Consider the following 25,374-nt stretch of genomic DNA (forward strand, 5'->3'; position numbering starts at 1 on the left):
GGTCAAGTGAGTTTAGGGAGCGCTGCAGGAAAGGCATGCACCACTATGTCCCCAACGATCAACAGGGATCATTTCAGTCAGTCAAGGGTTAAGTCGGCTGGGCCCCAGAGCCCCCGGGAGGCCGGACCTCCGGCGGCCGCCAACGTCCTAAGCGTGTTTCTGGGCTTTGGGCCCTCTCCAAGACTGCTGCATTCCTCAAGCAGCTCTGCTCGCAGGTTCCGCCGCGACTTTTGGAAAACTCTGAGTCAGGGCCCCACCGTCCAAGTTTGTGACAGAGGCGGGCGAGAATGAATGGTTCCTCTCCCGGCGGTTAAGCCGCAGGGGCGGCGCAGGGCGCGGACCGGGCTCGCAGTGCAGAGACCTGCAGGCGGATCTGGGCGCCCTGGGTTCCTCCGCCCAGGCCGTGGACTTGGCGGACCTGCAGCCGGCGCCGCGGCCAGCCCCGGGCCCTGAAGGGCGGACCCTCCCCTCGGCTTTACCCACTCCCGCGCAGGGGCCGGACCCCACCCCCACTCCCAGATGGGGACCGAGGAGTCCCGGGATGCGCCTCCGCGCCCCGAGTCAGGAGGAGGCTCCCCTTCCAAAGTTAGGAGACTCAGCGGAGCAGCAGCCGCACCTAAGCCGTTTCCAAAGCTGAGGCAGGTGCGGGCGGCCCTGGACACCCGGTGGCGAGTCCCCGAGGCGGGGCTGGCAGCCTCTGGCGGCGGCCACAGGGAGCGAGGCGCACGTGCGCGCCAGAGTTACCTTTGGGCGCTCGCAGGTGTCCTCTCCAGTCCTTGCAGCAGCACAGCCCCATGGCAGCCGCCCGCAGCCCCGCCGCTGGGCTCCTCTCCCCGCCTGCCGCCTGCGCCCCTGGGCGGCGCGGCCGAGGTCCGGCCCACGGGCAGTGCCCAGCCGGGCGCAGGGTGCGCGGGGCCGCCGGCCCGCGGCTCCCGGGCCCTCACACTCCACCGCGGCCCCGCGCCGCGGGCATCCCGGCCTCCGGGCAGACCCTGCTAATCAATACGAGAACGCGCAGATCGCGCCCGCCGCGCCGCTGCCCGCTTTTATCTCCGCGCGCCGGGGCGGCCCCGCGCCGCTCCCTGCCCTCGCCGGCGCCCTCCCCACGGCCCGTTACTCTCCCGGGGTGCCGGGCCGCGCTCTCGCCCAGGAGCCGCCAGGGGGCGCCGCGGAGCCGGGGCTGCCTCCGTTTCCCTGGGAGCCAAGCAGGCGTTGGGGGCCACACCGGCCTGGCCTCCCCGCGCAGAATCGGAAGAAGGGGCGCCCTCGCTGTGCAAGGAAGACTCCCCCGCCAGCATCCTCTGGGCAGTCATATCAAGGATGACTTGGTCGGGGGTGTTCAGGACCACTGAGCTCTCAGTTTCCCAGCTCACCTTTACTGTGCAGTAGTAGGAAGAGGGAGTGTTTGCCCAGGCTACCCTCAAACCTGGCGGGCTACCTGTGAGCTGTGTGACTTTGGATAAGTCATCTCCCTTCTGAAACTGTTTCCTCACCTGAAAAGTGAGGGAAGTGATAGCGGTTCAGATGCTACTTAGCACAAATTAAGAATTAAGTTATTCAAACTCTTTCTGTGCCCAGTTTCCCCACCTATAAAACAGAGAAGATAACAGAAACTGCTTCACCGGATGGTCGTGGCAATTAAATGAGTTGATATATGCAAGGACTTAGAACCCAAGTGGCCTGTAGCTAAGTGTTCTGCAAGTGTGAGCTATCGTCATTATCAAGTCTTGGTGAGGATTTGGGCACTTTTTCATGAGAGTGTGTTTGGTGCAATCACCTTGGAAGGTAACATGGAAGCTGCTTTATTAAAACTAAAAATGCTGATGCCCTGGGAGCAAGCTGTCTTATTTCTTCATATGTACCACATGGAAATGTGTGCCCACATGCCCAGGAAAGTCTATAGAAGGTTATTCACGGCAGCCTTGCTTGTGGTTGCAAACAGTTGGAACCACCAAAATGTTCATCAGTAAAAGAATTATTGGCCAGGCCTGGTGGCTCCTGCTTAGGATCCCAGTACTTTAGGAGGCCAAAGTAGGTGGATCACTTGAGCCCAGGAGTTTGAGACCAGCCTGGGCAACAGGGTGAAATCCCTTCTCTTCTAAAAATACAAAAATTAGCAGTGCATGGTAGCGCACACCTGTAATTGCAACTACTCAGGAGGCTGAGGCACGATAATCACTTGAACTCAGGAGGTGACGGTTGCAGTGAGCCGAGACTGGGCCACCACACTCAAGCCTGGGTGACAGAGTGAGACTCTGTCTCAAAACAAACAAACAAATGAAAGAATTATCAAATACGTTGAAATTTTCATAAGATGGTATATGATATAAAAGGAGAGTGCTATGGCTGAATGTGTGAGATGTATGGATTCATGGCACTTATGTAAAACACATACCCATACTCACGAAATATTACTATAGTGTTCACTCTATGCCATGTTCTGTTCTAGGCCCTTGGGCCTAGAAAAATATATGGGAGGAAAACAGGAAAACAGAAGTGGTTCCCTTTGGGGAGAGGGTGGAACAAGAATGGAGTAAAGTGGGTGTCAAGAGACTTTGGCTTTTTTATAATGGCCTCATTCTGTAAAAGGAAAACATAATCCTGTATTATTGTGTAACTAAATAATCAATTTACTTTGACTGAAATAATTATGTTTTTAAGTGTTTGGCACAGAGTAGGCTTCTTCATGTAAGGTTCTTTGTCACCCCCCAGTTCCTAGGATCTGTTCTTGACCCTGAAGCAGGGCTGTGGTCCAGCTCTGATGGCCTTGACTTGAGTGGAATTTTCTCCCTCCCTCCCTACCACAATTCCATTTGGGGAGAACAGAGGTGGTCTCAGAGGAGAATCTCAGTACGGGCAGGCTGGAAAGCAGAGGCTGCCCAAGGCACAGAACAGAAGAGTTAAATAAATGTGGGGGCAGGAAAGAATGACTTAGAGCAGGGAAGAGGTTTTCCCGGGAGTTAAGTCTTCATTCAAAGGAGAGATTAACAACAGCGGGGCAGATTTCTGCCTCCCTCCCTCTCCTTTAACTCCTCAGAAAGACCAGGGTGAGGCTTTGGGGAGAGAGAAGGGTTGTCCTGCATTAGATCTGGAAAGAAAGATGTTTCCACTTCATGACATGTAGGCGGGGGTTACAAAGAGAGAGTAACTGAGAAAAAACAGAGAGACCTGACTTCTGGTTGCTGCCAAGTCATTTTAAACAGTTTTAGCACCAGGCAAGATCACTTAGTCACAGCGGGCTTAATGAGGCCCCAGGAATTCCAAGCTAGAGCTCCCTGCATTCAGGGAGAGCATCTGCGGGGAGCGAGCCCCTCGGGTGATTGTCCAACGGCCAAGTCCTACATTTGGAAAGCAAGATTTAAAAGAAAACATCACAGCGGCCATTGTGGGCCGCTTGTTTATCTTTCTAAGAGGAAGTAGCAAAGCAGGATCGTTTCAAATGAGCCTATTATAAAGGGTCAACGTCCCTATTGAACAGTTTAAATATATTTTGGGATACTCGACTTTTCAAAGTGGCTTTAAATATCAACTCCCAAGGCAGTTCAGTAGACAAATAGGAAGGCAAGGGCTTCTTGTTTTATTGCCTTTGGTTTCACACACTTTAATTCCTAATTACACATTATCTTTTTATGGTTTTTTAGTTGTGTGTTCTTCCTCAAGGGGGAAGGAAAATAACATGCACTATATGTTTCCCACCATGTGCCAGGCAACTCACAAAGGTTATCTCAGTTAACCACAGGACAACCGCATGAAGCAGATGCCATGAGATTCAATTTACAAAGGAAGAAACTAATGTTCAGAAAGGTGAAGAGACTTCCCCGAGACCAATGAGGTAGTAAGTGGCAGAGCCAAGATGGATGGGTGGATGAATGGATGGTTGCATGGATGGATGGATGGGTGGATGGATGGATGGATGGATGGATGGATGGATGGAGAAATTGATATTTGGATGGAGGTGTAGGTAGGTGAATAGATGGATGGATGGGTGGATGGTTGGTTGAATGGAGGTGTGGATAGGTGAATAGATGAATGGATGGGTGGATAGATGGATGGTTGCATGAAGGGGTGGATAGGTGAAGAGATGGATGGATGGGTGGATGGATGGTTGGTTGGATGGAGGTGTGGATAGGTGAATAGATTGATGGAGGGGTGGAGGGATGGTTGAATGGATGTGTTTCATAGGTGAATAGAAGGATGGATGATGGATGGTTTAATGGTTAAATAAACAGAATAATGGGTAGTATTTTCCTAGTTAGGCCTAAAGTCATGGGCTGCAACTGGCAAAGCACCCACTTAGCATAGACTTTGTCTGAAAAACCAAATTCCCTGAACATAGTTCTGCCACCCAAATTGATCATGACCCCAAACTAACGAGAATTGAGCCAAAACATCAAGATCACACATGCTGCAAGGCTCTAGCTGTGCTCAAGCTGCCTTGCTCCAGAAGAAGGGACAGAGGTGGGAGGCTCTAGGACATGTTTCCCAGCAGGAAGGCCAACCTCCAGCCCACCACCAGGCACAGGGCAGAAGAGCTAGAGCCAGGTGGTGGATATCCAGTGGGCACAGTGGGCTCTGGGAGGAGGCTGGATGCTAGCTTTGAGGACAAAGTTTCCATGGGATAAAGGCTGCCCAGAGCTCTACCTCCTGCCATTTTACTCTATTTTTCTGGGAGACCCACAGTTGGGTGGTGAGAATGTAGAGTTGCTTCTAGGGGGTGCTGCTACTGGGATCCTGAAGCCTGTGCAGCCTGAGCCCCTGGTCCCAGATATGCCCCAGGCCATTCAAGGATTTTCTTAGGAGACTCAGGACATGTCCTCTGTAGTTCCAATGCAGGAGTCTGGATTGCTCCTCCCCAGAATATCCAAGGCACCCTCACAGCACTATCTCAGGTGTGAGCTCAGCCTTGGGTAGCTCAGGGGAAGATTATAAATGGGAGTGTACCATCTTAGCCACAAGCATAGCTTAGGGAGGCTATAATGATCATTCTTTCCTTCACTCATGTACAAATGATGATTGAACACAGCTGAATGCCTGACACAAAGCCAGTCCAGTGTGGGGCGGGGGATAGGAGGTTACCCTGGGAGCTGTAGGGGACAGAAAGCCAGTCTGCCGAGGGTGGTGAAGAAAACTCTGAGGAGGAGGATGCTTTGAGGTGGGACCTGGGCTGCGAGGAGGGGTCCAGTACCTTAGGGGATGGCACAGGAATGGTCTCTGATATGGTGTAGACGTGTGTCCCTCCAAATCTCATGTTGAAATATGACCTCCAGTGTTGAAGGTGGGCCTAGTGGGAGGTGTTTGGGTCATGGGGCAGATGACATGAGAGCTGGTTGTTTAAAAGGGTATGAGAACTCCTCCTTTCTCTCTCTCTCTCTCTCTCTCTCTCTCTCTCTCTCTCTCTGTTGCTTTCTTGCCATTGGACACGTATGCTCCCCTTTGCCTCCTGCCACGATGGTAAACTTCCTGAGGCCTCCCCAGAAGCCAAGCAGATGTTAGTGCTATGCTTGTACAGCCTACAGAACTATGAGCCAAAATAAACCTCTTTTCCTTATAAATGACCCAGTCTCAGGTATTCCTTTATAGCAATTCACATGGACTACACAGTCCTCCAATGGGTGGAGTAGTATCCCATTAAGAACTTCCTCTTTACTCGGATGGGGGGAGTCACAACATGGCATTTAGGGTAGGAGATATGATGCAGCCTGTGATTCTGACTGGCTGGCCTGGTGGCTAGAGTGAGATAGGGACTGGAAGGGGGAGACTGGAGCAGAGAGAAAGCAAAGATGCAAAAGGCATAAGCCAGGTGAGAGATGTGGGCCAAACGCAGGTTGGAGGAGATGGAGACCAGGCAGGGCAATGTGTTAGCTCGGGGGCCCCAGCCAACCACATCTTCCAGTTTTTGCATCTTATGTAACCCCCTCCCTCGAATCTAGGCTGCCCTATGAGCTGCTTTAATTGACAGAAGGTAGCAGAAGTGACTCTGGACCAATTTTAGGTCTAAGTCCTGAGAAAACTTGGCAGCTTCTGCTTTTCCCTGACTTTAGTGAAAGCACCCCCTTGTAAACAGTGGAACTGTCCTGAGACTATTGTGCTGCAGGAACCCCAATGTAGCAATGTGGAGAGGCCAAATGGAGAACTGAGGTCCAAGCCAGCAACCACACTGACTTCCAGCTCTGGGAATGAGGCTGTCCTGGAAGTGGATTCTCCAAGTGATACCATGTGGAGCAGAGAGAAGCTGTCCCCACCAAGCCATGGCCACACTGCAGAACAGTGAGCAAATAAAGAAAATGTGTTTTGTTTTTAGCATGGTACTGGTATAAAAATAGGCATATAGACCAATGGAACAGAATGGAGAATCCAAAAATAAAGCCAAATACTTACAGTCAATTGATCTTCAACAAAACAAACAAAACATAAAGTAGGGAAAGAACACCGTATTCAACAAATGGTGCTGGGATAATTGGTAAGCCACACAGAGAAGAATGAAACTGGATCCTCAGCTCTCATCTTATATAAAAATCAACTTGGCTGGGCTCGGTGGCTCACTTCTGTAATCCCAGCACTTTGGGAGGCCAAGGCAGGCAGATTACCTGAGGTCGGAAGTTCGAGACCAGCTTTGCTAACATGGTGAAACCCCATCTCTACTAAATATACAAAAATTAGCCAGGCGTGGTGGTGGTTGTCTGTATTCCCAGCTACTTGGGAGGCTGAGGCAGAAGAATTGCTCGAACCCAGGAGGCAGAGGTTTCAGTGAGCCAAGATCGCACCACTGCACTCCAGGCTGAGAGGCAGAGCAAGACTCTCTCAAAAAAAAAAAAAAAAAAAAAAAAAAAATCAATTCAAGATGGATCAAAGACTTAAATCTAAGACCTGAAACTGTAAAAATTCTAGAAGATAACATTGGAAAAACCTTCTAGACATTGGCTTAGACAAAGACTTTGTGACCAAAAACCCAAAAGCAAATGCAACAAAAACAAAGATCAATAGATGGGAATTAATGAAACTAAAACGCTTCTGTATAGCAAGAGAAACAATCAGCAGAGTAAAAAGACAACCCACAGAGTGGGAGAAAATCTTTGTGATCTTTACATCTGACAAAAGACTAACATCCAGAATCTAAAAAGAACTCAAACAAATCAACAAGAACAAAACAAACAATCCCATCAAAAAGTGGGCTAAGGACACAGACAATTCTCAAAAGAAGATATACAAATGGCCAACAAGCAAATAGAAAAATGTTCAACATCACTAATGATCAGGGAAATGCAAATCAAAACCACAATGCAATACCGCCTTACTCTCGCAAGAATGGCCATAACAAAAAAAAATTAAAGAAAAATAGATGTTGGTGTGGATGTGGTGAAAAGCAAACACTTCTACACTGCTGGTGGGAATGTAAACTAATACAACCGCTATGGAAAACAGTGTGGAGATTCCTTAAAGAACTAAAAGTAGAACTACCATTTGATTCAGCAATCCCACTATTGTCTACCTATCCAGAGGAAAGTAAGTCATTATATGAAAAAGATGCTTGCACACACGTTTATAGCAGCGCAATTCACTATTGCAAAAATATAGATCCAGCCCAAATTCCCATAAATCAATGAGTGAATAAAGAAAATGTAGTATATAAATACCATGGAATACTTCTATTTATTTTTTATTTATTTATTTTTTTTTTATTTTTTATTATTATTTTTTTTTGAGGCGGAGTCTCGCTCTGTCTCCCAGGCTGGAGTGCAGTGGCCGGATCTCAGCTCACTGCAAGCTCCGCCTCCTGGGTTTACGCCATTCTCCTGCCTCAGCCTCCCGAGTAGCTGGGACTACAGGCGCTCGCCACCGCGCCGGGCTAGTTTTTTGTATTTTTTAGTAGAGACGGGGTTTCACTGGGTTAGCCAGGATGGTCTCGATCTCCTGACCTTGTGATCCACCCGTCTCGGCCTCCCAAAGTGCTGGGATTACAGGCTTGAGCATGGAATACTTCTTAGCCATAAAAAGGAATGAAATAATGGCATTTGCAGCAATTTAGATGGAACTGGAGACCATTATTCTAAGTGAAGTAACTCAACAATGGAAAAGCAAAATCGTATGTTGTCACTCATAACTGGGAGCTGAGTTATGAGGATACAAAGGCATAAGAATGATACAATGGCCTTTGGGGAATGGGGGAAAACGGGGGAGGAGGGGGAGGGATAAAAGACTACACACTGGGTACAGTGTGCACTGCTCAGGTGATGGGTGCACCAAAATCTCAGAAGTCACCACTAAAGAACTTATTCATATAACCAAACACCACATGTTCCCCAACAATCTATTGAAATACATTTTTTTAAAAAAGGAAAATGTGTGTTGTTTTAAGTCATTAAACTTTGGGGTAGTCTGTTATGCAGTTACAGATAGCTGAAACATAGGAAGTGATTCAAAATCCTCATGGCTAGCACTATCTGGCCCTGACAATGTGCCAGGCTAAGAGCTTGACATATGCACATTCACTTAGAATTCAGAGCAATCCTATGCATTCGGTGTCATCATTATTTCCACTTTCAAGAGGAGGGCACTGAAGTACAGAGAAGTGAAGTCATTTGCACAAGGTCACACAGCTAATTAGTGGCTAAGCTCAGATCGGAACCCAGCCCATCTTGCTTTCTAGCCTGTGATCTTAACAATTCTATGATAAATATTTTTTTGGGAAAAGGAACAGGACTCGGTGGTGAATAAGATGGCCTATGGGATGAAGGCACACATAACTGTAGTTGAGACTTCCAGTTAAAAAAGACAAGTCCTGTGGAGTGCTGGATTGAGACTGCAGGTCATTGTTCCTAGCTTTTCAGAATAATGTCCATTTCCTGCCAGCCCTGGCCTCTGGTAGAGGGAGCTTGTTGAAGAAGGGCGTGATGAAGACACTTTGTAGACAACTTTTCACAAAACATACCTTTGATTGGCACTAGTAACTCATGGGCATTATTTTGTTTAATTTTCACAATAGCTCATGAGGGTGATATGTCATCAGATCCAATCTATAGGTAAGGATGTGGACACCCGCTCAGGTTATGCGAGCTCTCAAGATCACACAGCTGGTAGGTAGAGGGTAGAGCCTGTCCTACAATCTGGGCAGTCTGAATGCCACAGGTCACCTTCTGTTTTGTTTTTTTTTTTTTTTTTTTTTGAGACGGAGTCTCACGCTGTTGCCCAGGCTGGAGTGCAGTGGCGCGATCTCGGCTCACTGCAAGCTCCGCCTCCCGGGTTCCCGCCATTCTCCTGCCTCAGCCTCCTGAGTAGCTGGGACTACAGGCGCCCGCCACCGCGCCCGGCTAATTTTTTTTGTATTTTTAGTAGAGACGGGGTTTCACTGTGGTCTCGATCTCCTGACCTTGTGATCCGCCCGCCTCGGCCTCCCAAAGTGCTGGGATTACAGGCCACTGGTCACCTTCTTAACAACCACTCACTGCCTCCTGCCTCTTGGAGGTAAGGGTCTCATCTGGGCCTGCCTCCCTGCCCCCATCCCCTTCTCCCATCATATTTCTGATCTGTATTAAGAGTTTGGCGGAAATTCAGTGTGCACACACACTGTATGTTCACATACCACAGACCCACGGACATTGGAATTGGAAGGTTCTCTTTTAACACAACCTCCTCATTTTTCACAAGCAATTTCTTAAGGGCCTACTTTGTGCCAGGCACTGTAAGGTGAGTTAGTGACAAGTTGGGGCTGTCCTTAGTTAACTCCAGTTTTTGCTCTGAAACAAATAGATCTACAGAAATGATAAGCAGAAATGAGGCTTCTTACACCCTACCTCTCAAAATATTTTATGCACTTTTAGCACAGTGCATGGAAGTCAACTGCTTTGCCTTTAGATATCTAGCTCAATCTCTGGTCAGACATATTAACAAGAACCCCTGTCCCTGTACTGACCCTCATCAACAGCATTGCAGTTGCTATTCATTTTGCAGACTCATTGCTCTGTTTTTTTTGTGTGTGTTTGTTTGTTTTGTTTTGTTTTTAACTAAGTATATGATTATGGGGAAGGTGGGTATTATTCTTTTTCTGTTTGAAGCAAGTCCCATACATCTTTGTGCTAGAAAAAGCTCTAGATCCCATAAGGACTTGTATTCTTGTTTCTTTCTTTTAATGAGACTTGTCTCATTTCTCTTTTTCCTTTGGCTTCCAGGAAGCTCAAGAAAAATTTAAAGCCTGGCTTTGGCAAATATGTGGGTCCTAACAGTCTTCATATTTTTGTTGTGGTTCATGGTTTTGCGTTGCTTTTTTTTTTTTTTTTTTTTTTTTTGAGACGGAGTCTCACTCTGTCGCCTAGGCTGGAGTGCAGTGGCTGGATCTCGGCTCACTGCAAGCTCCGCCTCCCGGGTTTCATTCTCCTGCCTCAGCCTCCTGAGTAGCTGGGACTACAGGTGCCCACCACCTTGCCCGGCTAGTTTTTTTGTATTTTTTAGTAGAGATGGGGTTTCACCGTGTTAGCCAGGATGGTCTCGATCTGCTGACCTCGTGATCCACCCATCTCGGCCTCCCAAAGTGCTGGGATTACAGGCTTGAGCCACCACGCCTGGCCTGTGTTGCTATTTTTATTTGCATTTTCTCAGGCTCTCAATTATTTTGAACTATTGTGTAATCACTGATTTATTCTAAGTCTTCTCAATAGAGGCCATTTCAAATCCTTTGTGGAATAACAAAGGAGTAAACCAGAAGTCAGTAAACTTTCTCTAAGGGGAAGATAGTAAACATATTTAAGCTTTGAGGACCATACAGTCTCTGTAGCAACAGAGAACTCAACTACTCAACTCTGCCATTGTGTCGTGAAATCAACCACTGACAATATGTAAATGAATGGGTGTGGCTGTGTTCCAATAAAACTTTGTGTACAATAGCAGGTGGCAATCCAGGTTTGGCCTGTGGACTGTACTTTACAGTATTTTAAAAGAATTTTAGAGCATCTGGGAAGTAATTTCCTCTTAAGTCGAGAAGTACTTAGCTTAGAAAAAAAAGTGAATGGATGGGAATTCTCTCCAAGATGTCTAGTCTCCACTTCTGGGTGACAGATTGTGGAAAAGCAGCTGTGAAAGCTGTCTGGGCAGTTTGGCTCAGGAGAGGAGCCGGCCGTGCCCAGGAGAGGTCAGTCCCTGACAGAGCAAGCTGTGAGGTCTGCCAGCGAGAGTGCATTCTCTGGCACACTGGCAGTGCCCACTCCTTGACAGGGGGTGGGAGGGGGCAATAGGGGCAGAGCTCTAGAAGTGCCCGGCCAGCCAGGTTCCCCAGCTCAGGCAAATGGGCCTTCAGCTACTGTGGACGCTGTTCATGGAAGGAATGTGTCTGCAGCTCCAAATTCCCACAGAGAAAGACAAGGGGAATCGTTGGGGAGAAATTCCTGGGCCACATTTTTCTTGCTGTTCATGTGGCCTGAAGCCATTGAACTTGGCCAGCCTGCCCAGGGAGGGATTTACAAAGCCCATTGTCCTTTCCCTGAAGCCTCACCCCCACCCTGCCCCCACCTGCTTTTTCTGACTTTCTTTCCTCCCCCATCCCCAGGAGAAATGCAGCATGGGAAAGAGCAGGAGGCCATGGGGCCAAGAGGGCTCTCTCTCCTTGCCATGTGGACAAACACAGCAGCAGCTCCCAAAGGGGACAGGTACTTCCCAGCGGCTGTGATGACATCAGACCCTACCATGCACTCAGGGTGGGAGGCAGTCTCAGTTGCCTGAGCAAGAGTCATTTAGTGGCATACATGCCACTTACTGTATGCCAAGCACTGTTCTGAACATTCTGCATAAATTAACTCATTTATCCGTGCAAGAACCCTATGACAATCTCCATTTTACAGAAGGGGAAACTGAGGCTTGAAGTGGTTAAGTGATTTATGTGGGTTCCAACTAGTAAGTGGAAAAGTCAGAATTAGAACTGAGGTGTCCGCCTCCAGGGTGATCCTTACTTTCTTACTTCTCGCTTTTACTATGTGTGACCCCTCAGTTTAGCATTCTATTTACAGATATCACCTTAATGGTCTGCAGTTATAGGAAAAATTCATTTTACAAAGCATTTGCAGTCAGTCCTGCACACCTTTTAAGGCTCCCAGAACCCCTATGCTATAGAACATGAGACCCTGTATATGAACTAGGCCCATCTGGTGTCTGGTCCACTCAGCTGGGGGCATAGTACTGTGCACACTCGGAGTTAACTAGTGCTCCTTGCACTGTTGCTGCTGCGGCTGCTGCTGGTGCTGTTAGGATGGACCTCAGTTACCTGGAATGTGTCAGATCCTGGGTTTGTGTTTTCACTGCATCATAAGTCATTGACAAAACAACCCTGAGACTGATGTTGATAACCTCCTTTTACAGATAAGGAAACTAGGCACATCAATCAGGTAATTCATGCTTGCTGCTCTAACAATTCCCAAATCTCAGCAGCTTAATCCCTTAAAGACTCTTCTTGCTTAGGTCACTGGCTCCTGCAGGTCAGCATGAAAAGGGAGGAGGGAGTGGGCTGCTCCATGTGGTCACTCAGGGACCCAGCCTCCTTCTAGAACCTCAGTGTCCTCCTCTGAATCCTCTGCTGTGAGATGCAGGGAGAGGGGGCAGGGAATTTATCAGGGGATTTTAGGAGCTGGTGCTGACAGCAGCTACAGAAGCCTCTGAGGTCACTTGCCACTCCTACCCATGTTTCCTTGACCAGGGTTTAGTCATGTGACCCTGTCTTACTGCAGGGAGGATGGGAAGTAGAGTCAATCTTCGTGGCTGCAAGAGGAGCAGAGGCTTTGGCTGCCACATGGATCCAGAGGGGTGAGGTGCTGTAAGGGACAGTCAGGACTTTTGGCACCCAAGCTAGTGCTTTGCCACCACACTGCCTTGACTGAAACTGACTCCAAAGCTGTCTGAATTGAATTCCAACTTCTACCATCTTGAAAGACTCTCACTTCATGTGGACAACGAAAGGGGTGGAAGGCGCTGAGGGTTGTCAGTATTGGCTGTGACATGAAAAAAAGAGAATGGCACATTGCAAGTGCCCGACACCCTTCCTTTTCTCAGTGAAGCAAGCTGTGGCCAGGGGTGCTCATAGGTGGAGGGGAGGGAATTGGCAGAGTTTCTGCCCTGAGGAAAGGGGGGCATGGGCGCTTGCTGCTGCCACCTAGCTGTGGAAGGAGAAAGGCGCAGGATGGGGCCCGGCAGAGGCTGGCCTGGGTCCCGTCCAAAGCGTAGATAGATGTTGGGGTGGGGAAGGTCCCTTGTTCCTCGGGGTTTTGCTGCAGAAACTGCAACTCTTTGAGCGTGTTCTGCCTTCTGAGAACACCTCCGCACTCTGCTCAATCTGGTGGTGAGGTCTCTGCCAGACGAGGGCACTGGGCTGCCCCAGGGTGGTGGGCACAGAGCTGGTATCTTCTAAGCTGGCCTTGGTGTTGCCAGTGAGATGACAGCTGTATAGAAATAGGGGATTGAGCCTGTGGAGCTGTCCCCAGGGGAAGGAAAGGGCTGCCAAGTCTCTGCAGGGTCAGGTAGGGGACCTTCATGCTAGAGGACAAAGTTTGCAAGCTCTTGTGCCCTCGCCACTATTTTCCAGGGTGAGTTGGCCTCAGATGGCCAGGTCAGACCCAGCTCTACTGTTGCATAGCTCCAGAAGACCACTGTCCCCCCACCTGCTAGTTACTCAGTACCAGGTTGACTCACTCAACCTCCAGTGCCTCTGTTTCCCCACTTCCTACAGCCAGGCCTCAATCCACCCAACAGACCTCCTGTAACCCAAATCTCAAAAAACATTTTTCAGACTGCGGACACCAATTCATTAGAGGGGTCATGAAATCAATTCTGTGGGCTTTGTCTGGAATTTTTACGAAAGAGATAGACTCACATAGGACAGAACATTCCAGAAGATGCAGAATATAGGAATAGCAGTGTTTGCTGAAGCCTCAGCTTCCGTTGCCCTGGGCTCCCAGGGGGCAATGTAATGTCTATTTCTTATCAAAAAAAAGTGTGAAAACACTGTGTTGGTGTATTTGTCTCATTCCTTTCAGAAAACCTGGGCTCTTTGTGCAAATTAGTCCACAAATTTCTTTTCCTCCCCCAGCTCTCTCAACCAATCACCCCTCTTCTACAGGCCAAAGAAGGGCACCATCCTTGCCAGGCCACTCAATAAAAAACAAAACCCATCACCAAGGGCTGCAAAGATTTCGCTGATACAGGAATCCCAGGAGGCCAGCTGCTTTCTTAGCCTTGCATTTGCATATCTAAGAGGGCCACTTAAGTGACCCTTCACAGGACAAAGAAGGTTAGCTTCTCTTAATTTTTAAAAAATGAAAGGAAAGAAATCCTTCTGGTTTTCACATTCCTTCAGGGCAGCCTTTGCGGGGTGACTGGTCTTGCAACTCTGCTCTGTTGCGTCAGCCAGAGGGTCCTCTGCTTCTCCAGCATTATTCCTGCGACCAGTATTCGTGGAGCCCTGCTCTGTGCCAGACATGGAAGATTGTGGACCAGAGCCCCTACCTAGAGCCCTCTCCTCATCCTCTGGCTGTGTACATGTGATGAGGACAGGTGGCTCACATCCCTATCCAGCCTCGCTAGGGATGTGTTGCTCCTATCCCCACATGCTCCAGCTCTGCCCCCAAGTCCATCAGAGGAGGCCTGGTTCTCCAGGATGCTGGAATTCTCAGTCTTTTCTGTGCTGACTTGACGGGAGGTTCTCATGTTTACTGAGCATCTGCTGTGTACCAGGCACTGCTGTATTCCAAAATCTCTGCCAAGGGCCTGCAAAGGTCATTACTGTCACCATCCAGTGAGACTCAGGGAGATGAGGTGACTTTCCAAGGTGGCACACATGGGGGGGTGGGGAAGCAGCAGGTCCTCTTCTGGGTCTCTTGGATGCCTGCAGCTCTGTTCTTCCCGCCTGACCATAGGCCTCTGGGAGCAGCACGGGAAGTCCCAGGGGCTGTGCCTTGGGCCAAACAAATGATACAGCATGGCTGGAGCAGCATGCTGCATGGATGGAGGTGCTAGGCAGAGAGAAGGTGCAGGAAGATGGGGGACCTGCCAGGAGTGGACAGCAGGAACAGGAGCTTGGTCTTCTGGCCCCTGAGAGTGTGGACTGGATTCCAAGGTTAGTGAGCATGGGCCCTGCTGCAGAGGGCCAGTGGCCCTGACAGTGTCACTCCCAATGCCACAATGGTACGAGTTTTCCATAGGGATGCCATAACGAATTCCCACAAACTGGGTGGCTTAAAACAACAGAAATTTCTTTGGTTAGAGTTCTGGGGGCCAGAAGTCCAGGATCGCGGTGGAGCTCTAAAGGCTCGAGGGAGTAATCCTTCCTTGCCTCTTCCAGCTGCTGGTGACTTCCAGGTTCCCTAGCAACCCTTGGCTTGTAAACACATCCCCCAACTTCTGCTTCTGTCTTCACATGACCTTCTTCCTTCTGTGTCTTTGTGCATCCTGTCTGTCCTCTCCTCTGCTTATAAGGACACCAACCATCGGATTTGGGGCCACCCTAATTCAGGATTACCTCCTCTTAGTTCATTTCATCCACAAATACCCTATTTCCAAATAAGATCACATTCTGAGGTTACCAGCAGGCATGAATTCTGGAGGACACTATTCAACTCGAGGCAACAACTTCCCTTCTTTCCCAGCCTTGGCCTTCCAAACTCTGTCCCCTCAGTCTCAAGTCAACACTATGTTCTTGGAACCCACAAAGGCAACTGACTTGCAAAAGACTCTCCAGACCTGGTGTTTTTCAGTAATTGTAATTCCAGTTTTTGGGATTCTGGTATTCCAGAATAGTGTGCTTTTGAGAAATGCTGAACTATTAGTATTTTTGTGATATGTTTTTTTAAAAAATTAGAACTATTTACACCTGGGAATACACTACAGTAGGCGTTTGGATCCAGTAAAGGAAAGCTTGTTTAGAAAGCAGTTTTCTATTCTTCTACAACCCAGGAGGAGGGGAACTACGCTGCCTCCATCATGATAGAAATTTTTATTCTGCTTCAGAGACTTTCTAGCCTGGAATTTGCCCCAGGTGACCCACTGGCATCTCCACCTACCCACATGAACACTGGAGAGGATGACCACAAACCAGGAACACTTTCTCTGAAATGAAACTAAAGCTCATGATCAAATAAAAAAATGTAGTTCCTGCCAACAAAAAAAGAAGGGAGTTTAAAATAAAAGATATCTTCTAAAGTGTGGAAGAAGAAATGGAATTACTTGAAGATGAAAAACTCAAAGGATAATACTGGAAATTAGTTTGAAATTTAGCTTGGAACATCTCACCATTGCCTTGACCAGCCTAGAGTAAAAGAAAAGGTTTCAGTGGCTGGAAAAAATGGGCACAAAAATGTGCTCATGATTCATATAACATCAAATAGTAGATTTTCATTCCAAATATTATCAGTAGTTCCTTTACCCTATAGGGTTTAGTTCATTACTTTTGAATAGCATTTTATTCATGTCATCTGCTAACAATTAGTATGAGAAGGGTAACATTTTTAACATTTATATTTCATAGATTTTTGTTTTCACTTAATGCTTCTAATATTTACTTTTTATTTGAAATGTCTAATATTTTAGCTGGATTTTAAAATGTTAGGTATTCTGAACACCTTTTCATAGAAAATATTGATAATCAGTGTTGGTGTTTTAGCAATGCAGGGAATAAATACTTGTATTCCTTTGTGTTGTTTTGCTCTGGTACTGCAATTGTAATGCTGTACTAATCAGCTATTGGTAAAGAGCTGTAAAATAATTTAAATACATTGACTTATAATAAAATGTTTTATTTAAATTAATTTAGAGCCCTTACCAATAACTAACAATGTGCCAAGCAACATGTTTAACATCCTATATGGAGCTACTTTTGTCACAGCCATTTTTCAGATGAGGAGCCTGAAGTTTACAGGGTTCTGTGATTTGCCCTGGGCCTCAGATCTGGGAAGAGGCTGAGCCGTGATTGAAAATCAGACAGTATGACTGAGCACCTCGCCCTTAACCATGACCCCACAGTACAAATAATAAAGGGTGTCAAATAAGTCAGCCAATACATAATAACCATCATTTTCTAGCCATCTTTGCATTTGAGTTTATTATGTGCACTAGTACACACAGACTCTAATCCCATAGAGATCAGGTAGGTAAGATAAACTGAAAAAGCAGCTTTTGCTCTTGTTGCTCAGGTTGGAGTGCAATGGCACAATCTCGGCTCACTGCAACCTCTGCCTCCCAGGTTCAAGCGAGTCTCCTGCCTCAGCCTCTCAAGTAGCTGGGATTACAGGCATGCACCACTGTGCCTGGCTAATTTTGTATTTTTAGTAGAGATGGGGTTTCTCCATGTTGTTCAGGCTGGTCTCGAACTCCTGACCTAGGTGATCTGCCCGCCTTGGCCTCCCAAAGTCCTGGGATTACAGGCGTGAGCCACCGCGCCCAGTCAGCTCCTGTCAATTCTTTATATGGTGAAAGTAGGCCCAAATTTACCTTATAGAAATCTATATATTTTTAGTGGGTAAAATCCTGTGCATTGAAAAATATTGCATGAGCCAAACAAAGTATGTCTATGAGCCAGAATCAGCCCATGGGTAGTCAGCCCTGGTTTGCAGCTCAGCTTTCAGCCTGAGAACTAGACCCCATTTCTTGTTATTGTTGCCTCTCCCAACCATGACTTTCAGCATTCTTTCTGCTTTTGGATGATTGTTCCTTCATTGGTTTAATTTATCAAGCACCTTTAAAGAACCATGCACCTTAAAAGCAGCACTTTGGAGCACAACAACATCAAGGCTACCCCACCCTGAACTAGGAGTTCTTGAGGGAGGGGATCACATCTCAGGAGCTCCTAGTCCAGAGTTGGGTAGGCTTGATGTTGTTTTGCTTGAAAGTGCTGCTTCTCCAATTTTAAGATGCACACAGAGCACCCAGCACATACTGCAAGAACAGATTCTGTTTGAGGTGGCGTGGGTGAGGCCCTAGGGTCTGTATTTCCAACAAGCTCCCAGGTGATGCTGATGCAGCTGGCCCATGGACCACAAGCTGCATAGGAAGGACCTACTCTGAGGAGCAGCCTGTGTCTTAGAGGGTTCCTGAGCTGATGGTTGGAGGAGCCTCTGTACTTGGGCTTGGTTTCTCAGAGGTGACCTGGGTCATTCAACCCCCACCTACTAATCCCCTGCCACATTCCTCCCCACATCCTAATTTATCTAGGGATTTAGTCTAGCTGAGATCACTCGTAAAGAATTTTATCTACATCTTTGTTCTGCGCTGGCACCAAGCATACTTCCTCCTGCGCATCACCCCTTCCTGTCCGGTGAGCTATCACCATCTGAGGGATTTCTGTGCACATCCTTCTGTGTCTCAGTGTCACAGAACCGTGGTGCCCAGCACCAGCCTGATCTTCTGTGAGCCTCCTGATAAGAGTGTGGCCCTGCTGAGAGTCAACCTGGAGTCTAGAACCATGCAGCTAGCCGAGTCTAGAACCATGCAGCTAGCCGAGTCTAGAACCATGCAGCTAGCCCACTGCAGGGCAGGATGCACCCCTAAAGGTCATGGAAGTGTCCCCCTGTGTAGAACAGCCTGTGGGGTCAGGCAGGCAGGCAGAGTGTCACACTGAAGAAAAGAGGCTGGGCCAGTGCACTGGAGTATAGACCATGTTATGCACCCAGGAAGCCAGGCTGGTCCAGGCGGGCTGTCCTATTGGTGAGACACTAAAGGCGCCTTCCGGTTGGCATCATTCAAGAGATGTGGCTGCAGTTTAATCACCTAATTGAGACCCCGGCCTTGATCTGCAAGGATGAAGGTGCAGGCCACCCTCCAAGGGTGACATTCCCTGTTGCGCTTCATGGGGGAAGTTCGGTTAAAGGTTCCTTTGCTGTATTGGATCTGGAAGAGCCACCTGTGCAGTGTGTGCTGGAGCCTTGCTATCAGCAGGTTGGACAGAAGGCTGTAGGGCAGGGGCCGGGTGCTGGAGGGAAGAGCACGGCACAAGAATGTGGTGGGAGCTGTGCATGCCCGGCCTTTGGAGAAGCCACTTTCCCTCTCTGGATGTCAAGTTTATGAATGAGATGAGGACCATGATAAGATGTCCACCGAACTCAGGACTTGAGCTCTGAGGGCCAGTGCATCTGCAGGAAGAGACCAGCAAGGAATGTTCGAAGGTTGTACCCGCAGGATGGAGCCCCGCAGGACGGAACAGAGGGCCACGTCCTGCATTTAAATTCAGAAGCTCATGGTCAGGGCCAGTTTCATGGCCTTCAACTAGGGCGTGTGTTCAGTGACAACCCTGCCTCTTGAAGGGCCCTGCATTTAGAATTGAATGCTCTGTGGTTGCTGTCTTGAAATTCTTAAACATTCTATCTTTAAATCCGTGTTTTTTAAGTGACGTCGAATGGGCCAGTGGAGCGTATGCTGAGGGCTGAGGCCCTTCTGCAGTCCTGTCTCCTGCTGCCTCCGCCTCCTGTGAGTGGGTTTTCTTGGCTCCCTCCAGCCTCCTGGTTCCCAAGCCACTGCCCCGTCTCTCTTGGCCCTGCCCAGCGGCTGTTGTTGTCTTCCCCTTATGCCCGGCGGAGGCCCGAGCACAGGCATGAGGAGGCCTGGGGTTGGGGGCAGGCACCCCAGAGAGTTTTGGGGTGGAGTACGCTTAGGGTTGGCAGTGCCAGTGCCAGAGGGTGGGTGCCTTTGTGGGGATGGGTCTGTCGCCCACCCCCAATCCAGGTGCCTAGTGCCTGGCAGAGTGGAGGCTGAACACCCTTGGGGGTGGCCGGTCCACTGCAGGCTAGGGGTAGCAGGCTGTGGGAAGAGGAGCTGCCTGGCTGGACTTCCTTGCCCAGGATGGTGTCTGCATGTAGAAAGGAAGGCTCCAGAGGAGAGCTGGGGAGGCTGAGCCCAGGAGTCATCTCCCTATTGGTGCCCATTTTCAGTACACCCTCAGCAGAGCACCCCGATCCCAGTGACTGGTGGGAGAGGTACCTGGCTGCTGGTGGGCATGTGTGGAGCCACTTGGGTGCCCCTGGGTGTCTGTGAGCATCTGTTCTCACTCCTCGAGTATCCATGTGCCCAAGGGGACACACCAGCTAAATATCAACTAAAAAACCTGGTGCAGGGGCTATCCCTAGGCCCACATAGGGATGTGCAGCCCTTCACATCCATTTGTGTGGCCATTCAGCCCTGCAGAGTCCTCCTTCCATCACAGTGGAGGAGCTCAGAGCTGCAGGGAAGCAGGGTGGCCTCCAGGCTCTTCACTGCCTTGGGGACAGCCCTCCTGAGCACAGGGCCCAGAATCAAACACAGTCCAGGGGCATCTCTCTGCATCCCAGACTCACACCACCCTGAGTGCAGCCTCAGGGCCCCCGCCTCTGGGGTGGCTCACCCACTCTGCTCAGGACCAGTTAGAGAATTTTTGGGGACTCAAGGCAAAAATTAAAATGCCCTGTATTATAAAAGGAAAAAAAGTGCCATTAAAGGGATTAAATATAAAGTTTTTTCATTTTTTTCTGCTGTCTCTTGACCTGTCAGTAAGTAGCTCTCAGACCAGCAGCACCAGTATTGTCCAGAGTTCATTAGAAATGTAGATTCTTTGACCCACCACAGGCCTCTGGAGCCAGGGAAGGGCCAGCAGCCTGGGGGATTCTGACATGCCAGGAAATTTGAGAAGCACAGCTGTAAAGTGATAATTATTAAGTTTTTTGTTTGTTTTAAAGCAACACAACTAAAATATTAAAATATCATTGGAAGCGTGTTTGTCTATGACAGATAAAAGAAGAACTGGGGGGAAAAAAAAAAAGAGAGAGGCTGGGCGCAGTGGCTCATGCCGGTAATCCCAGCACTTTTGGGAGGCCGCGGTGGGCTGATTGCCTGAGGTCAGGAGTTTGAGACCAGTCTGGCCAACATGGTGAAAACCCATCTCTACTACAAATACAAAGAAATTAGCCAGATGTGGTGGTGTGCACCTGTAATCCCAGCTACTTGGGAGGCTTAGGCAGGGGAATTGCTTGAACCAGGGAGGTGGAGGTTGCAGTGAGCCAAGATCGTGCCACTGCACTCCAGCCTGGGCAACAGACCGAGACTCTGTCTAAAAAAAAAAAAAGAAAGAGAAAGGACTGTGTGGCGCCAGGGGAGAAACCGTCTGCAATTCTGCATATTGTACTTCACATGATGGTCACAGCCGTCTTGCCAAGTAGGCAGTTCCCCTTCTATGATCAGATGATGAAAATGAAGCTCATGGGATTTAAGTTATTGGTCCAGGATCTTTTAATGAGGGAGTGGCAGAGCTCAAATGTGAATCTGGCTCTGTCTTACTCCAAGACCGAGGCTCCCACACCCTCCCCATCCCTGCTGTTCTTTCTTTGTTCATCCTTCCTTCTTTCTCTTTCTCCCTTCTCTTCTTTCATTTTTGCCTGTAGAGCGCCTGTTCTATGCTAGTATTCTCCTCTAGGCCCGTGCTGTCCAATACGCTGCCACTACACATGTGGGTCCTGAGCACTTGAATGAAGCAGGTGTGTCTGAGCAACAGAATTGTCAATTTAATTTAATTTACATTAGTTTAAAAACTGACATTCAGTTCCATTGCTGAAAAATCTTTAAGTATGTTTGGAATAACTTGGGTATGTGACTCTACTACTTTTCAATCATACATTTTATGAAATCTAAATGACCATCAAAGATGGCTATAGTTAATTAATATATTACATCATTTCAAATAGCTAGAAGGAGGACAGTGAATGCTCCCAACACAAAGAAATGGTAAATGCTTGAGATGGTGGATATGCTAATCACCCTAATCTGATCACTGTACAATATATCTATCAAAACATCACTATGTACCCCATGAATATGTACAATTATTACGTGTCCATTTAAAAAATTAAAATAAATAAATATAGATCAAGTACTTTCAGTGAAAATTTAGTGTCTGCATGGAAATGTGCTTTAAGTGTAAATACCAATTTAGACTTGGAAGCAAAAAAGAATGTGGAATATTTCACTAATGTTTATTTTGATTACATATTGAAATGATAGTATTTGGAGCCAGTAGTTTAAATAAAATACATTATTAAGAATAATTCCACTAGTTTTCTTTCCTTTTAGTTTTAAAAAAATTTAAATTTTTCGTCTTTGTGAGTATGTATAGGTGTATATATTTATGTAGATGTTTTTACATGTGTACTCACTAGAAAATTTACAACCGCAAACATGGCTTGCATTACATTTCTATAGAAGAGCGCTGCTCTAGGACACGATTTTGACCAAAGAAATGATCCTGCTCAACGGGCCTCTTTCCAGGGAGCCTGCAGGAGTTTCCCACACCTGGTCCTTTGCTAAGTTGAGAGAAGTGAGGCTAAGACAGGAAAACCCCACTGCAAGGCCAGGAAGTGTAAGAGCCACTCCCACCTCAGGGGTGGGGATCACTCACAGACTTCTCATCTAATTTCATTTCTGTCATTACCCATCATCTGGCGCTCTGCAGACAACCTCAGCAGGGGCTGTGCGAGGTCAGGCCAAGACTCAGGCTGGCTGGTACCAGGTGCCGAGACAGACCGGTATCAGCATCCTCCCCACTCAGGCGGCGGCTAATGTGATCAGGGATGCTCTGGGCATGTCAGACGCACGGTATCAGTCTCCTCTGCGGAGTAATCTGTGCACACTGGCTCCCTTTCAAGGTCAGGCTTTCCTTCAGAACAGCAGGCAGCAGTCTCCTATCTGCTCCAAGGGCAGGCTGGATAAGGCCAGGCAGCTACAAGCTCCATGCCTGAGGGTGACTTCAATGACCTTGTGTAGCCATAAGAAAGGCAGGAACTGGCTCCCTCTGGGCAAACTTGGCTATAGAATGCCCACTGGTGCCATTCTACTAGGTCAAGCAGACACCTCAGAGGTCACTGGGCCAGCCCTCTCATCTTATACCCGGGGAAACTGAGATTCAGAGAAGAGAAGAAACCTAACCTGGTTGCCCTTGAGAGCTAGGGTCTGAGTTGAGTCTGGAAGCCACTTAAACAGGCCCCAAGGCAGAGATGTTGTTAGTGATCAGGACTCCCTGGCTTGATCCTGGAGAACTTGGCACATTCACTTGTAAATGCACTGGCTTCTGCGCTGCCTCCCACAGGGGTCCCTGTTACTCCTGAGGCAGTGTGGTCTTTTCTGTCAACACTGCCAGAGTGGGGGTGGGCATAGAATAGACATTGGTGGAGATGAGCATCAGACATTACAGTCCTTTGTAAGCCCCTCAGTCACTCTACCCTGAGTGATCTTTCTAACACATAGTTTTGGTTTTCTTTTTAAGGATTCAAATATACTTTACTTCTTTATAATGCCATATTTTAATGGGTACATGGAGCTTTTACTTGACATCAGTTATGATTTGGGTTATAAACAATTCAGTATGACACCAACTGGGATGATTACTGATCTCTCCATTCCGTTAGGGGTGACCCTGGCAACAGGGCACAGATTCCATCCTATTCCAATTTGTGTTGCAACATAGGTCCATCCAGGCAGTAGAGAAGGAGGCTCCCCTAGCTAACATGGCATTACCATATCTGTCATGAAAATCATGTGTACATTTCTGGCTGCTCTACCTTTCCATTGTTTGCTGAATACTTTGAACTCGGAGGTTACTTACTGTGCTGTTGGCCAAGGGAAATCATGAAGCTGAAGATGAAAGTATAGCAATGCAGCTGCTGCTTTGGTGCAAATTCGCTTCAGGTACCTTGCAAATATCTCTGAAAAGGCCCAGTTTGGGTTTTAGCCATCCCTCCTGTCAGTTGAACATGGTCAGTGACTAAAGTTCAAGCCTCTTTGTCCAGCATCCAAGGCCCTTCGTGACCTGGTCCTGTTCAACTTTCTACCCGCATCATCTGCTCCCTGAGCCTCCTGTACTGAAGAGCTCTCCAGCCTCTGTGTCTTGCATACTCCAGCCCTGACTCTGGGAAGGCCCCTCTCCTCTCTGCCCATCTGGATAATGTTTGCTTTTGTGTCAAGCCTCAGCTTGAGTGAAACTATCCCCAACCACTTTCTGGGGAAAACAAGTCCTACCGGCTGCTCTGGGCTCTCAGTCAGGGACACCTCTATCAGAGCACTCATCACATGGCATTGTGATGAGATTGGGTTGCTGTTATTAATCATAACGATTAATGATTAGAGAGCATGCAGGGAGAGGGGAGCTTATCTAGACCAGATACTTACCATGAGCCAGGATCTGGGTTCTCACTGAATCCTCACCACAACCCAAGGTGCTTGCAATATTCCCACCCCACTGAGGCACAGAGCACCTCTGTGACTTGTCAAAACCCACTCAGTCCCTGAGTGGCATGGCTATGCTTCCATCCAGCTCTCCCTGACTCTGGCTTGGAGAGATGGGTGGTCTGGAACAGCACTGACTAGACACTGTGAGGTCCTTGGTGTCTGTTGAGAGTGCATGGAAAATGGGCACAAACAGGAAGATGGCTCCCGGACTCGCCTCCCCAGCTCTTCCTCGGAAGCTTCCTTTCTACATGCAGACACCAGCTTGCCCAGGCAACATCTGCATCCGTGTGTGGTGCGTCTGGGGACAATCAACCCCATGACTCTGATTCCCACAGGACACAATGCTAGCTTTGCTACTACCATGGTCTCTGAAGACTGTTTGGAGCTGAAAACCCAAGACCTCAAAGCCATCCCTATCCAGGCCTCCTATTGCCTGCAGGATGCCCATCCTGTGTTTGGGGAGTTGGGGGGAGGTCCCAAGGAGCCCAGTGGGAGGGAAGGAGTGTAGACCTCTGTGGGAGAGCAGGGAGTTTGCCAGGCCTCTGAATGGTGCAGCTGGCGCCCGAGTCTCCTGACCCTGATCTTGAGAAATATGGGGCTCCCAGCCCAAAGCAGACAGGTGCTCCAGGATGGGGACTAGACCCAGGCCTCAGAGCAGCTGTGGTACCCTTCGCATCCTTCTGCACCAGAAAACAGAGCACTCTCCTCCTCCTCCTTTTCCTCAGATCCAGGGTGGCCATTCACATCTTCTTCAGGCTAATCCTCAGCACTGCACACTTAGGTCCTTCCCCACAAGTAGGAATTGCTCCTGAGTGTGGGGTCGGGGGGGCATTGGCTCAGTGCAATGTTGTTGAAAAGGCACCCCGTCCTGGCCCCTTGTCTGGCACTTGGAAAGGGCAAGGCCAATGATGTTTCACTCAGTCCTGCAGAAATATACTCATGGACCATCTGGAGCAGTGAACATTTGACAGAGCCTGGCTGTTTGTCATCTACTCTCCCCTCTGGAAGGCACCCAAGTTCCTTCGGAGTCTCCTTGCCGCCACTAGGTGAAGCCTTGGGAGGGCTGGTCCAGATGCTAGAGTGGACAGGCCCTCACCATCCCAGTGTAGTCAGAGGTGGTCATGTAGCCTAAGCACAGATACTGTGGTCTCTGAAGACTGCTTGGAG

General features: G+C 48.4%; 1 protein-coding gene across 48 annotated transcripts in view; it reads right to left on the bottom strand.

Moving 5' to 3' along the window:
* Window positions 1-25,374, bottom strand: part of ARHGAP22 (Rho GTPase activating protein 22) — a 210,414-nt gene that overhangs the window by 78,805 nt on the left and 106,235 nt on the right. Inside the window, exon 1 of one of the 48 annotated variants that reach the window (XM_045399897.2) lies at window positions 745-1,021. The exons of the other annotated variants lie outside the window; for them this stretch is intronic. Within the exon in view, the coding sequence (XP_045255832.2) occupies window positions 745-796 (52 nt within the window). The 5' untranslated portion in view covers window positions 797-1,021. Of the gene's footprint in view, window positions 1-744; window positions 1,022-25,374 lie in introns of those variants that run through there. 48 annotated transcript variants of the gene reach the window in all.

The sequence above is a fragment of the Macaca fascicularis genome, chromosome 9 (assembly GCF_037993035.2).
Source record: "Macaca fascicularis isolate 582-1 chromosome 9, T2T-MFA8v1.1".
NCBI lineage: Eukaryota > Metazoa > Chordata > Mammalia > Primates > Cercopithecidae > Macaca > Macaca fascicularis.